General features: G+C 50.1%; 1 protein-coding gene across 4 annotated transcripts; it reads right to left on the reverse strand.

Moving 5' to 3' along the window:
- Positions 1 to 859: 859 nt before the first annotated feature.
- LOC120693963 (protein PUTATIVE RECOMBINATION INITIATION DEFECT 1-like) lies at positions 860 to 13,650 on the reverse strand. Of its 4 annotated transcripts, XM_039977124.1 has the most exons (10): positions 13,189 to 13,650; positions 12,000 to 12,106; positions 11,846 to 11,918; positions 5,721 to 5,832; positions 4,740 to 5,042; positions 3,679 to 4,645; positions 2,902 to 3,595; positions 2,342 to 2,622; positions 1,594 to 2,263; positions 860 to 1,442 (listed from the first exon to the last, which is right to left on the reverse strand). In XM_039977124.1, the coding sequence occupies exons 1-10, from the start codon at positions 13,633 to 13,635 to the stop codon at positions 1,224 to 1,226; spliced, it is 3,873 nt and encodes a 1,290-aa protein (XP_039833058.1). In that variant the 5' UTR covers positions 13,636 to 13,650; the 3' UTR covers positions 860 to 1,223. The 4 variants fall into 4 exon arrangements, with proteins under 4 accessions (XP_039833058.1, XP_039833059.1, XP_039833061.1 ...); XM_039977125.1 differs by lacking the exons at positions 5,721 to 5,832; positions 11,846 to 11,918 and adding an exon at positions 12,215 to 12,357 and having other exon boundaries at positions 13,189 to 13,308; XM_039977127.1 differs by lacking the exons at positions 5,721 to 5,832; positions 11,846 to 11,918 and having other exon boundaries at positions 13,189 to 13,322.
- Between the last annotated feature and the right edge of the window lie 224 nt (positions 13,651 to 13,874).

The raw sequence follows: 13,874 nt of genomic DNA on the forward strand, positions 1-13,874 counted from the left end.
TACTCCTAAAAGCATACCTATCATGTCCTCTATCCACTCATAAAAATTAAACTTAAAATTCAATATGTACATGGTGAAACAGAAAAGAAATATCATTAAGGGTAGATAGGGCCAATTAAATTTGCTCAACGGAGTAAATTGAGTCTAAATTTTGCTTAGTGGTTAAGCGGGGCTAAAGTGGATTGGCGAGGATAGTAAAACGGACTTTTCCAGAAATTACAGTTTCAATTGCAATTGAATCTGTGCGACTACAAATTCTTTTAAGTTGCAGCTATTATATAGGAAAAAGTCTATATCACCCCTCACCTATGGGGTGGACTACATAACCCCCAACTTATAAAACTGTCTATATCACCCCCTGAACTTTCCAAAACCGGTCAAATTACCCCCTAAAGCAGTTTTGAAAAATCTTAGTAAATCACAAACAAATCAAAAAAATGGAAAATCCAATTGTTTTGGACTCCAAATGAGTAGATCTACACAATGAACATATAATATGGTATGTTTTAGTATTTTTTTTACAGTTATGAAGAAAAACATAGATCTAAAGCTACAGCAAAAAAATATACTAAAGCATATTATATTATATGTTCAATTGTTCACTATGTAGATCTACTCATTTGGGGCCAACACAATTGGATTTTCTATTTTATGATTTTTTGTGATTTACTATGATTTTTCAAAATTGCTTTAGTGGGTAATTTGACCGTTTTTGGAAAATTCAGGAGGTGATATAAATCGTTTCATAGGTTGGGGGTATGTAGTCCACCCCCTATTGGTGAGGGAGTGATATAGAATTTTTCTTATTATATATACTATTGCGATATTACATGACAGTAGTATACATGAAAAGCCAGAATTTCAGCAATAACTTAATTAAAAAAGCCGTTAACAAGAATCATCATCAGTTCATACTTCGGCGCCCGTGGCAATACAGTCCTCGCATGCATATAGTGAAGAATACGGCTATAGATTCGAGTTAATAGTTGTTACTATTTCAGGCCAGAAGAATGATTGTAATCCTATCGATTCACATCGCATACACCAAAACTTTTGTATATATACAACTTACTAAGCTTCTCCTCTATTGAAGGAAAATCGAGGAGCCTCTCAGGAACAGAGGGATTGCTGTCCCGTTTGGAATATCATCTACTCGGTTCAGAAAACGTGGAAGAAGAAAATCAGCTTTTCTCAACATCTCAACAAGCTGGTTGGCGTTTATGTTAACGCTGTTCTCCCCCGCTTGACCCCTGGAAGAACAGATCAATTGCACGCAGGAGCGTCTGCTGCTCCGATTGAACTGCAGCAGAGTCTGTGTTATGGTTCAGCATCAGGCCAAAGAGCAATGCGACCATGTCATTGGTGCTCCTTGCAACCTTTTTAACACTTTGCCCAAACATTTGCGCCTTGGAGTTTCCCTCATAGACCTGCCTTCTGCATACCTGCATCATGTTATGAACGAAGTGAGCCTGGTGGACCAAATCAAATTCACCGGGGCAGAGGAATCCAAAAGGTGTAAACTAACAAAAGGTTATGTACAGCTATACAATGCCATGCTCTACATTTTAAGATTATGAAGAGCATTACACAAACCTGGAACAAGTTATGTAGAGCAACAGTGTGCTCTTGACTCGGATATTTCCTAGCCATGAGCTCACTGAAGAGATTGACAATTTCTGCAGTAACATTCCTAGCAGAAAGATTAGCCATAATGCCAGATATCAGATGGCTATCAAACAGCAATGTTAGCCAATCTGGTACTTGGCTCAGCCTGAGCAATGAAACAGCTAGATTCGCTGCAATCTTCTGCTGATTGGTGAAAGATTTGGACGTCAAACCAGGAGCAGTCAAGGCAACAGCAAATTCCTCCATTATTAATTGAAACCATTTGGATTCTCTGGCCGCCACCTTCTCTTGGCTTCCAAATTTCTCCCAACCTAAAATCACAGAGAGACAGGTACCGCAATTTCCAGCAACTTTACTGTCTTCACCGAAGACCAAACCCTCGGTCACTGCAATAATGGACTTCAGATACTTCACAGAGCATCTTAATTCAGCATTAGTACATGTTCTTTGATCTGAAATTCTCGTAAACAACTCCAACAGACATTGTGAAGCAATAAGTTTAATAGGTGGTGGACCGAAGTGCATGAGACGGCATAAATCATGGCATGGAATACCAAGGACAGAAAAGGAATGGATGTCTTCTGAATGTTGAAGGAAGTCCTGCCAGTCAATACTTGCCTCTAGAATTGTATGCAAACTGAAAATAGAGACCACAATTAGTGCATGCTGAAGCAAATAAAATTAAGCATGCAAATAATCACTTCATAGTTCATACCTTCTTAGAGAGAAAAACACCAATAGAAGTACAAGACTTAGGAGTTCTCCAAAGGCTGTATCCTGATTGTGTTGAAATAAAGATGGGCCTTTTGAACATGCTTTCTGTACTATAACATCCGTTAAAGAAACCAATGAACTGTTCAAGATTATGGCTTTTGCAGGCTCAACAAGAACTTTGTTTGCTGAATGATGCAAAACAAAGCATAATACCCCAATCAATATCTTGTGTTCTTGGTTATTAGATGTATAATCAATACCAGAATTGATAAATTCCAATAGCTGTAAACAAAAGCGGTTTCTGAATTAAACAAACTATAAATATAACCAGAAATGATGCAAATTAAAATACTAGCTAACAACAGATTCTTTTTGAATGTTGCATTGACCAATACAAACAATTAGGGTTTAAGGATGGTTCCCTATTTCCACAAGTTTACCCCCAACAGTCATCCCATGAAGCTTTTAATAACCAACAAATAATATTGTTTAAATGTGATTAAAACTACACTACGTGTTGTGATTTGCATGGTTCAACTCATATCAACAGAACAAGAGTACCTTCATAGTAAGAGGAAGCCATTCATCTTCCTGAGCTAATGTCAATGCACTTGCTGAACATAAGATGTTAAAGATCAAATAGGAACAAACTGTTTGGATCCTTGAAAAGTATGGTAAGCAATATATGCCATGGAATGAATTGACAATGCCGCATGATATAAACTGATCAGATGAACAAGGAGAGATGGTGATGATTTCAGCGATAACACGGAGAACTGATAAGACCTCTTCTTCAGTACCCTCCTTTACTATCTGGTTTAGCAAGAACACCAGCAAAAACGAGATGACGGTTTCTCCAGAAAGTACCAGCTCTGCAACCATTTGTATGTCCACCAACAGACTGCTGTTTGAGAGCATGATAGTTTCATCTTCACAGAAAGTTTTACAAAAATTTAGCATCTGGAAGGCAAATGGTTCCATGAGTTCTTGCTTCTGTAAGAGCCATTTTATTGCTATTGGATGGACTCGGATAGCAAGCAAATCCCAATCCTTTTGTGTCATTACATGGAATAGAGTATTCTCAGCTTCTGGACTATGTGGAATGCTGCAGCTATAGGAAATGCCCCTGACATAAGCATAAAGGTGGACCAGAAGCGTAAACATAACAGAAAAATTAATTTCATATGGGAAGCTTCCACTATTGAGGAGGATGTATTGCTCAACACAAGCCAGAATTTGGTTGTCAGCAGCCAGCCTGAATAGTTGAAACAATCACCACATTAGCATTCTTTCTTGTAAGTTATAAATGGCGAAACCAAAGCTGCGCAAGATGAGTACCTTTCATTGTAGAATGAACAGGCATACAGTATAGAAAGTATAGCGCATTGGCATGATGCCAAGTTGAAGTCTTCTGTACTACATTGCCCAAGCAAATACATCAGTTCTGTGGGGTCTGATGGCAGATAAATGTGTGCATCTCTAATAGTTTCCCCATAATTACAGCCCAAAACTCTGTCAACAATTGAACTAGTGACCAAATATACCACAGATTTTACATTATCAGTAGGAAATAAGCCCATGAATCCAAATGACAGGCTAAACCATGAAGATGAAGCTAGCAACTCAGCAAACTGTAATGGTTTGTCAGTTGCCCTTGACAAAATAAGTTGGAAAATCTGAAGGATCCCTGCCAGTGTTTCTTCATCATTACCATCAACCACAGCACTTTCAAGCCAATGCAGTAAAATCGTTCCACAAGTTCCAATGATGCTATCCTCAAGATCCTTCTTGCTAGAAATATTATATTTGTTCCCTTCAAGGCAGAACAGAAGTGATTCTTTCAGAAGAAGAAGGGAATGAGGAATGGGGATCCTAGAATCATACTCATGTGATAGTGTTGAAGATATCGCATATCTTGATGATTCTTCAATAAATGATGGTAATTTCTCAATATCATGAGCATGAGGTGACTTCAGAATCTCTATTAATATTGAGCAAACCAGAATAAAGGTTTCAGAACTCATGCCAAGTTCACCATTGCCATTTCTTCTCAAGATAGCAGTTAAAGTACAGGCTATCTGTTCTTCTTGGGGCAGTGAGAGGATACCAGAACAATTGACCAAGCAAATCCAAACAAGTTGTAAAACATGAGATTGGACTGGGTGAAATGGTATCTCTGCAACATAGTGAAGAACAGGAAGCAGAGTGGAAAATCCAATGGCAAGCTTTTCTTTGAATTTCTCCTCTGATCTGGCTAAAAGAAATAGCACTTGAATAGAGGATATGACAACAAGATCATTATTTCCTGAAGAATATAAAACAGGAGTTCAACTTGGTAAGCCTTCAATATTCACAATGCATATAAGCTTTCAGAAAGCAGTTCATGACTGTGCTTGTACCTGATAATCTGAGAACCTCAAATATGTAATCAGCAACGTTTTCATCGATCAAAATTTGAAGTAGAGCACAAATATCTCCATCAGATGACAGGAAATGAAAGATCAAATCCAATGTCCCTGTCTGAACTTCTAGGTTAGTAGATAGCAGAGATCCTTTGACAGCCTCAGCGAATAGAACAAGAGAAGCGTTTAGGGACATATAATCATTCTGCATGTGCTCTGGTTCTACGCAGTTGATTGAATTCTGATTGCTGAGCAACACAAGGTCAAAGGGCCCCTTTTTTGCTAAAGTAAGGAGCAATGCTGCAGAAGCACAAAAAAGGAACATCAGTAACAAGTGAAGAAAAAGCGCTGCAGAAATTTCCAACATGGACAAGTTGTTTAAAGGAAAATCCAAATTTCCTTAGTGCAAATGACTTGAAGGTACTATGTCAAAAATTGTGAATTCTTTCCTCCAACTCTTAAACTATTTGAACTTTGTACCATATCTTGCATAACATCAGAAATGGTGCATTCATCAACTATTCAGGTGGTTTTTTCAAAACATTCTCAAGTTTCTCAAACTATATGAAGGTGGTCATACAAGTTTTTTTTATCAATGCCTAACTGTGGCTTATATATTTAGAATGTTCAAACAAAGACAATGTGTAGATTAATTAGTCACAATGAAACTGTTTTTAAGGCATCGCCTAGGCGACAAGGCGGTGGTGGCTTGTCTCGCCTAAGTGCCGCCTTAGTCTGCCTTAGCCCGCATAGGCGATAAGGCGGTGGTAGCTCGCCTCGCCTCGCCTCGCCTCGCCTTAACGCTTTAAAAACCATGGAACGAAATTCTATAAACTTATGTACAAATTGTGATAGAAACTAATTCTCATAATTGTTTGTTGGAGCATATGAAAGTTAAAACATCAGATATCTCTAACTGGATAGAATATTCGCAAAGCAATATTATTTCTATTGAACAAAAAGAAGAAATATACTAACCAATACAGTTCAAGCAAACAGTATCGTTTTGAGTTTTGAGTAGGACTTCAAGAGAGAGTTGAAGCAAGTTTCTTCCAATTGCTAATAGGTCCACATCTCCATTATCACATATATTCAAGGTTTTAAAAAACGCTAGACGCTAGGTGAACGCTAGCCTATGGTTTAGAGTTTTTGTGATTAAACGTAGATTAAACGTCTTTTGTGATTAAACGACACTGTGATTAAACGCAACGCTAGGCCAAAGTTTATGTTGGAGTATATTGAGCCCATGTGTATAGAGGCTCATCTAGCGGCCCATGTATAGGTGCTATATATACCCACCCATCTAGGGTTGGAGGAATAGAGCAATTATTCCCGTCATTATGGTATCAAAGGGTTAGGTTTACACCTCCTCTGTTTCCAGCCGCCTCCTCTGCTTCCAGCCACCGCAGGCTCCCCTGTTTGCCGCCGCCGCCGGCTCATGGCCGGCCGGCCGCCGGCCTCCTCCTCCTCCTCCTCCCTTTCCCTCTCCTCCTTCCCTCCCCTCTCCCCTCCCTCCTCTGCTCCCGCTCGCGCGGATCTGGGCGCCTGGGCCCCCGGCGCCCGGCCGCCGCCGCCCGGTTTTCCTGCCGCCGCCGCTCGGCCATGGACCCTCCCGGCCGCTGCGCTCGTCCTTGAGGGCGCGCCGGTCGGGGGCGCCGCCGCGGGAGCCGCCGGCCCGGGCGCCGCGGGATCCACCGCTACAGGGGCCGCCGCCGGCGCAGGGGCCGTGGCAACAGCCACCTGCCGCCCTGGGCCCCCTGCAGCCCGACACCGCCGCTGCCGCCTCAGCTGCTGGCGCGAGTGTCGGGGCTGCGGGGCCCAGCAGCGCGCCGCCGTCGATCCGGCCGCCCTGCGGGCCGCAGCGCATCTGCTGCAAGCCGCGGGTGCTGATCCGGCCGCCCTGCAGGCCGCCGCGCAGCTGCTGCAGATCGCGGGCGCCGATCCAGCAGCCGCCGCTGCGACCCACCGCGCCGCCGTCGCCGCCGGGAAGCAGCCCGCTGACGCCGCACCCGATCCCGCGTGGTCGGGCCTCGGGATGTCTCCCGCGGATGCGCCGCTCGCCGCCGCCGCCATACGCGGGCAACAGGCCGACGCCGCTCTGGCTGCGGCCCTCCTCGCCGCCAAGTCGGAGGCTTCGGCGGCCCAGGAGCGGGTCCGCGTGGCTACCCTCGCCTGGGAGCGCGAGCGCGCCACGGCCGACGCTCTCGCTCTCCGGGTCGCCGAGGCGGAGCGCTTCTTCCGCGTCTCCTCCGGCCAGCCCGTCGACCCCGAGCACGGCGCCTCGTCCTCCCACCAGGCCCCGCCCACTGGATCTGGAGCCCGGTACGACCCGACCGACCCCATGGACCCCCTGGTCTCCGTCCTCCTCGACCCCGCGTCCTCCTCCTACGGCCGTTGGCGGGACCAGGTCCTCCTCACACTTCGCCGCTACGCCCTCGACGACCACGTCCTCGTCGACTCGCCGATCGAGGCGCGGGACGTGACGTGGCTGCGCCTCGACAACGTCGCTCTGTCCTGGATCTTCGGGACCATCTCCCTAGATCTGCAGGACCTCGTCAGGACCCACGGCGGCACCGCGCGGCAGGCTTGGGTGGCGCTCGAGGGCCAGTTCCTCGGCAACGCCGAGTACCGTGCCCTCCAGCTCGACGCCACCTTCCGGACCTTCGTGCAGGGGGACCTCTCCGTCGGTGAGTACTGCCGGCGGATGAAGAGCATGGCCGATGCTCTTCACGACCTCGGGGATCCGGTGTCCGATCGGGTCTTGGTGCTCAATGTCCTACGGGGACTGAGCCGCACCTACGACCACCTGAAGGACTGGATCGCCCGCCAGAGGCCCTTCCCCACCTTCCTGCAGGTCCGGGACGACCTCGCCCTCGAGGAGATCACCATGGGTCTCGCGCCCGGATCGTCCTCGCCCACACCAGCCGCGCTCGTTGCTGCTCCACCGGCCTCCTCCGCTACTCCTGCTTCCTCTCTCCTCGGTGCTACTCCCGCCGGGCAGACCGGAGGAGGGGGGAGGGCCGTGGACGTCGCCGGCGACGGGGTGGTGGTGGTGGCACTGGTGGCCCCGCTTCTGGGAGCACCGGTACGGGTGGGGGCCGTCGGGGCGCGCCGACACCGACTCCGGCTCCCACTCCTGCCCCTGCCGCTGGAGGTACGCCCTGGCCATTCTTCAGCAACCCATGGTCAGGGCGCATCTCGATGTGGCCATTCCGGGGGTCCGGGAGGGGCGCCTCGTCCTCAGCTCCAGCCGGCGGCCATGTTCACTGGCGCTGCTCCACTCTTCGCGCCGTCCTGGACCCCGTCCGCTCAGCCCAGCCAGCAGCCGACCTGGCCTGGGGGGTGGGACCAGGCCACTCTGGCACAGTCCTTCAGCACCATGGGACTGACGCCGCCGACCAGCACCGAGTGGATCGCCGACTCGGGTGCCTCGATCCACACCACTCTCGATGCTGGTATCCTCTCTTCTGTCCGACCCCCACACCCCTCTTGTCCTTCTTCCATCATGGTTGGTGATGGGTCTTGCCTTCCTATCACCGCCGTGGGTTCTGCTCCTCGTCTTCCTAATGTTTTTGTCGCTCCTCAAATGGTTCACAACCTTCTTTCTATTCGCCAGTTTACTGCTGACAACTCCTGTTCTATCGAATTTGACTCCTCTGGTCTTACTGTGAAGGATTCGGCTTCCCGGCGTCCGCTCCTCCGATGTGACAGCCCGGAGCCCTTTACACTCTTCGGCTTCCTGCTTCCGCTGCCTCGCCTTCGGCTTCTTCGTCTTCTGCTTTTGCCGTGACGCCTTCTTCCACCACCTGGCACCGCCGGCTTGGTCACCCCGGCCGCGACGTTTTGGCTCAGCTCCGCTGTAGTACCGATGTTCCATGTACTAAGGCTCCTGCTGAGCACCTCTGTCATGCGTGCCAATTAGGTCGTCATGTTAGACTTCCGTTTTCTCTTTCTTCTTCGCATGCTGCGCATGCTTTTGATCTCATTCACTGTGACCTGTGGACATCTCCTGTACTCAGCATGTCTGGCTATAGATATTATCTGGTCATTGTTGATGATTTTTCTCATTACTCTTGGACTTTCCCTTTACGCACCAAGTCTGAGGCTTTCCCCACCCTCATCCACTTCTTTGCCTGGGTGTCCACTCAGTTCGGCCTCACCGTTAAGGCCGTCCAATGTGACAACGGGCGGGAGTTTGATAACTCCACCTCCCGGTCTTTCTTCCTATCTCGGGGTGTTCAGCTGCGCATGTCTTGTCCGTATACCTCTCCTCAGAACGGCAAGGCTGAGCGGATGATTCGCACGACGAACGACGTCGTGCGCACCCTTCTGATCCAGGCTTCTCTCCCCCCGCGCTTCTGGGCTGAGGGCCTCCACACCGCCACCTACCTGCTGAACCGCCTTCTGTCCACAGCTTCTCCAGCTCCCACTCCACACCACGCTCTTTTCGGTACCCCTCCTCGCTACGACCACCTTCGGGTCTTCGGGTGTGCGTGTTACCCTAACACCTCCGCCACCGCTTCTCACAAGCTGGCGCCCCGCTCGACTCGTGTGTTCCTCGGGTATTCCCCTGACCACAAGGGGTACCGATGCTTTGACCTCACCTCTCGCCGCGTTCTGATCTCCCGACACATCGTCTTCGACGAGTCGGACTTCCCCTACTCCACCTCCTCCACACCTTCTCCTGATCCCGAGCTGGCGTCTCTGTTTCCGTCTGACCCGGTGGTTCAGCCACCATTACCTGTCTGTCCTTTGCCTGCAGGTTTTCCCGGCGCACCGGCACCACTTCCGGTGATCCCTGCTGCGCCGAGCGCGGTCCCGGTGCCTGCGGTCGCGCCATGCATGACCCGCGGACCTCCGGTCGACCCGGTGACTCCTGCTGCGCCACGCGCGGCCCTGGTGCCTTCCCCTGCCCCTGAGCGGTACGCTCAGCCGGTGCAGGTGTACCGGCGTCGCTCGGCGACGACACCGGCGCCGCGGCGGTACGCTGAGCCGGTGCAGGTGTACCGGCGTCGTTCGGCGTCGACACCGGCGCCGCCTCCTGCTCCGGAGGCTCCTGCGACGCCGACACCGGAGCCGCCGCCGCCGCCGCCGCCTCCTCCGGCTCCCTCTCGAGCTGAGCCGGAGGTGTACCACCTGCCGGTCATCCAACGGGATCCTCGGCATATCCATCTCATGGTGACTCGGCGGATGGTGTCCCAGGCCGCGACTCTCTCAGCCACCGAGAGAGAACCGCGGGTCTCTCCGATACCCTCCTCTGTCCGCGACGCCTTGGCTGATCCTCACTGGCGTCGCGTGATGGAAGAGGAGTACGCGGCTCTTCTTGCCAACCAGACGTGGGACCTCGTGCCGCGTCCGTCTGGTTGCAATGTGGTGACTGGAAAGTGGATCTGGACGCATAAGCGTCGGGCTGACGGCACACTGGAGCGCTACAAGGCTCGCTGGGTTCCCCGGGGGTTCACTCAGCGGCCTGGTGTGGACTATGATGAGACATTCAGCCCGGTCGTGAAGCCCGCTACTGTGCGCACAGTCCTCTCGCTTGCGCTCTCGCGCACTTGGCCTGTGCACCAGCTGGACGTGAAGAATGTGTTTCTTCACGGCACCTTGTCAGAGACTGTTTACTGCTCTCAGCCTGCGGGATTTGTGGACTCGAGTCGTCCGGATATGGTTTGCCGGCTCAACGAGTCTCTCTATGGACTGAAGCAGGCTCCACCGGCTTGGTACTCTCGGTTCGCCACGTTCTTGCTGACACTTGGGTTCACCAAGGCCAAGTCTGACACATCTCTCTTCATTTACCGCCATGGGGATGAGACGGCATATCTGCTGCTATATGTCGATGACATTGTGCTCACAGCTTCCAGTCAGCAGTTGCTTCAGAGTGTCATCTCCTCTCTGCAGCAGGAGTTCGCTATGAAGGATCTCGGTCAGCTCCACCACTTCTTGGGCGTCACTGTTGAGCCTCGCCCGTCTGGTCTTCTCCTTCACCAGCGGCAGTACGCCCTCGATATTCTAGAGCGGGCTGGGATGACTGATTGCAAGCCCTGCTCCACTCCAGTCGACACTCAGGCGAAGCTGTCTGCTGATCTGGGTGATCTGGTGGCTGATCCTACTGCCTACCGGAGTCTGGCCGGCGCTTTGCAGTACCTCACCTTCACCAGGTCGGACCTCACCTATGCTGTTCAGCAGATATGTCTCCACATGCATGATCCCCGGGAGTCGCACCTTGCTGCACTGAAGCGTCTCCTCCGGTACGTCCGTGGCACTGTGGACCTCGGCCTGGTACTTCACCGCTCGTCCTCTGCTGAGCTGGTGGTCTACACCGACGCTGACTGGGCTGGCTGCCCGGACACTCGTCGGTCCACCTCCGGCTACGCCGTCTTCCTAGACGGCAACCTGGTCTCCTGGTCGTCCAAGCGGCAGCCGGTTGTCTCCCGCTCCAGTGCCGAGGCGGAGTACCGGACTGTCGCTAACGGCGTGGCGGAGGCGTCCTGGCTACGACAGCTCTTGGCGGAGCTCCACAGCCCGCTCGCCAAGAGTACGCTCGTCAACTGCGACAACGTCAGCGCCGTGTATCTCTCCACCAACCCCGACCAGCATCAGCGGACGAAGCACGTGGAGATCGACCTACACTTCGTGCGCGACAGAGTCGCCATCGGTGATGTTCGGGTATTCCATGTCCCGACTACCTCCCAGTTTGCTGACATCTTCACCAAGAGCCTGCCCTCCTCGACCTTCTCGGAGTTTCGATCCAGCCTCAACATAGCCGGTGGCTAGTTGTGGCTGCCGGGGGGGGTATTTGCCCTTTGTACTCTCTTCTTGTCCAGTCTTGAATACCGCTGCGTCGGTTGTTCAGACTGCGGGGGGTGTTAGCTTTCTTGTTGTCCAGTTTTGAACACCGCTGCGCCGGTAGTTCAGACTGCGGGGGGGTGTTGGAGTATATTGAGCCCATGTGTATAGAGGCCCATCTAGTGGCCCATGTATAGGTGCTATATATACCCACCCATCTAGGGTTGGAGGAATAGAGCAATTATTCCCGTCATTAGTTTAGAGTTTAATCAAGATTAAACATAGTTTTAAAATGTTTTTTTTAAAACAGGGCATATATTGTCCCATGGGGTGGCATTTGATATAGAGAGTCTGTATAGCACGAAGAGTATCTCTCCACGAATTTCATCGCTGTATAGAGCAAGTTACAGATGTTGCCAGATGAGGTGCTTGGAAGGTAAGAAATAAGCATCAAAGTTTAGTTGTTTTCACCTTGGTAGTCGGAGATCATTAACAAGATTTAAGAAAAGCGAAAGTTTATCTCCTATATGTGCTGCAGCATCTTTGGTGGTGTTTAGCAAGACGCCCAAACAATATAGCTGCAGTGACATAAAAGAAAGATTCAGGCATTAGGTAACTCAATTTCAACAATATTGTTGCTTCTGCTTCAGAAAAAAAATCAGAAGAGAAGTACCACGATGCCTCACATATTTAAGAGATCCAGTTTATGTCAGTCAAACGATGAGATAAAAGTACTGCATCCCACTTTGAACAAAATGCAGTAGTCCACCACAGTTACCATAACAGGGAAAGGAAGCTGATCATCCTCCAACCATATCCTGAAACCTAACTGCAGATGTACTTCTGTGACAACATTTGAATACATCTACTGTAGTGACACTAATCAATTAAAATAATGCTGCACTTGGTTAAGCTTTTCCCTACCACCAGTTACTGTGCTTACTTCAAATGGTGCAGTGGAGCTCAAGCATCTCATTAACTAGTGCTAATCTACCTAGCAGTATAACCAAATAAGATCTTATCCCAGATTTAAGTTTGATACGACCAAAACAAAACTAAGAAGATATCAAATGATGCTCCTCTCAGTTCATTAGCTCAATTCATATGATGGCACAAGTAAATGTAAGGCAAGTGATTACTGATTACAGAGAAAAGAGCAATGCATTCCATCATTTGTAGAAAACACACATTATTCATATTGAGGTTAATGTAAATGGTGGAGTTGCAGAAAATTGTAGAGACATGATAATGCAAGAAATTATGGGAAACGAAATTGGCCTGATAGGAGTAATAAAAAAAAGAGATCGCAGAGTGCTTAGACTATGCGACATCAGTGTCATGTTCAACTTCCGTATCTAGTGCAAGAGGCCAATAGCGCTAATAAACCACCTACTGACATAATAAGCAGCTGCCAAATCATGTAGCGTTTTCAGCAACACAATAATTATCGTGCAATTCATGAACTAGTCTACACTCTACACTTGATCTCCACTACTCTACTCCACGATCTTATTTGCAACGAAACTACTCAGGTAGAACGAGGCTTCCAGAATCCACTATCTCTCAATGTTTTCCAGTGAAAAACCATTTCCAGCGATCGAATTTTCGGAGACAACTAGCCTAGGACGAAAATGTGAGTGGCTAGGAGCCGCACACGTACCGTGTGGAGGTGCTTGACGAGAGAACCGGAGGAGAGGACGCGGGCGAGGTGGGCGACGAGCTCTGAGGCAGCGGGGGCGCCCACTGCTGCGGCGAGGTCGGCGGCGAGGTCGGACGCCTGCGAGGCGAGCGCCGCATCGCGGCGGGCAGCGGCGCCCGCGAGCGCCTCGGCGAGCGGCGCCGCGAGGAGGCGCGGGTGCGCGGCGCGGAGCGGCGCGAGGAAGGCTGGGTCCGCGAGCGCCAGGGAGAGGCTGGCGAGCGCGTGCGCGACGTGGTGGGACGGCGTGGAGGCAGCGCCGGTGGAGGAGAGGAGCGCAGCGGCGCAGGAGAGGCAGACGCGGCCACCCCCCGAGGTCGGCAGCGAGTGCGACGCCCGAGGGCCCGCGCCGCAGGCACGTGGCGGCGCCGGCGCCGTCGGAGGCGGCGAAGTGTCGCCGTTGGATTCCATGGGAAGGGGGCTTTCGGAGATTTTAAGAGATAAAAGTAGCAGAGAGGTTTTAGGCCATGTTTAGTTCCCAAAAAATTTTAAGATTCTCCATCATATCGAATTTTTTGGACACATTCATAGAGTATTAAATATAATTTATAAAAGTAACTAATTGTACAGTTTAGCTGTAAATAATGAGATGAATCTTTTGAGCTTAATTAGTCCATAATTGGACACTAATTACTAAATAAAAATGAAAG

Source organism: Panicum virgatum, unplaced genomic scaffold, assembly GCF_016808335.1.
Source record: "Panicum virgatum strain AP13 unplaced genomic scaffold, P.virgatum_v5 scaffold_1235, whole genome shotgun sequence".
NCBI lineage: Eukaryota > Viridiplantae > Streptophyta > Magnoliopsida > Poales > Poaceae > Panicum > Panicum virgatum.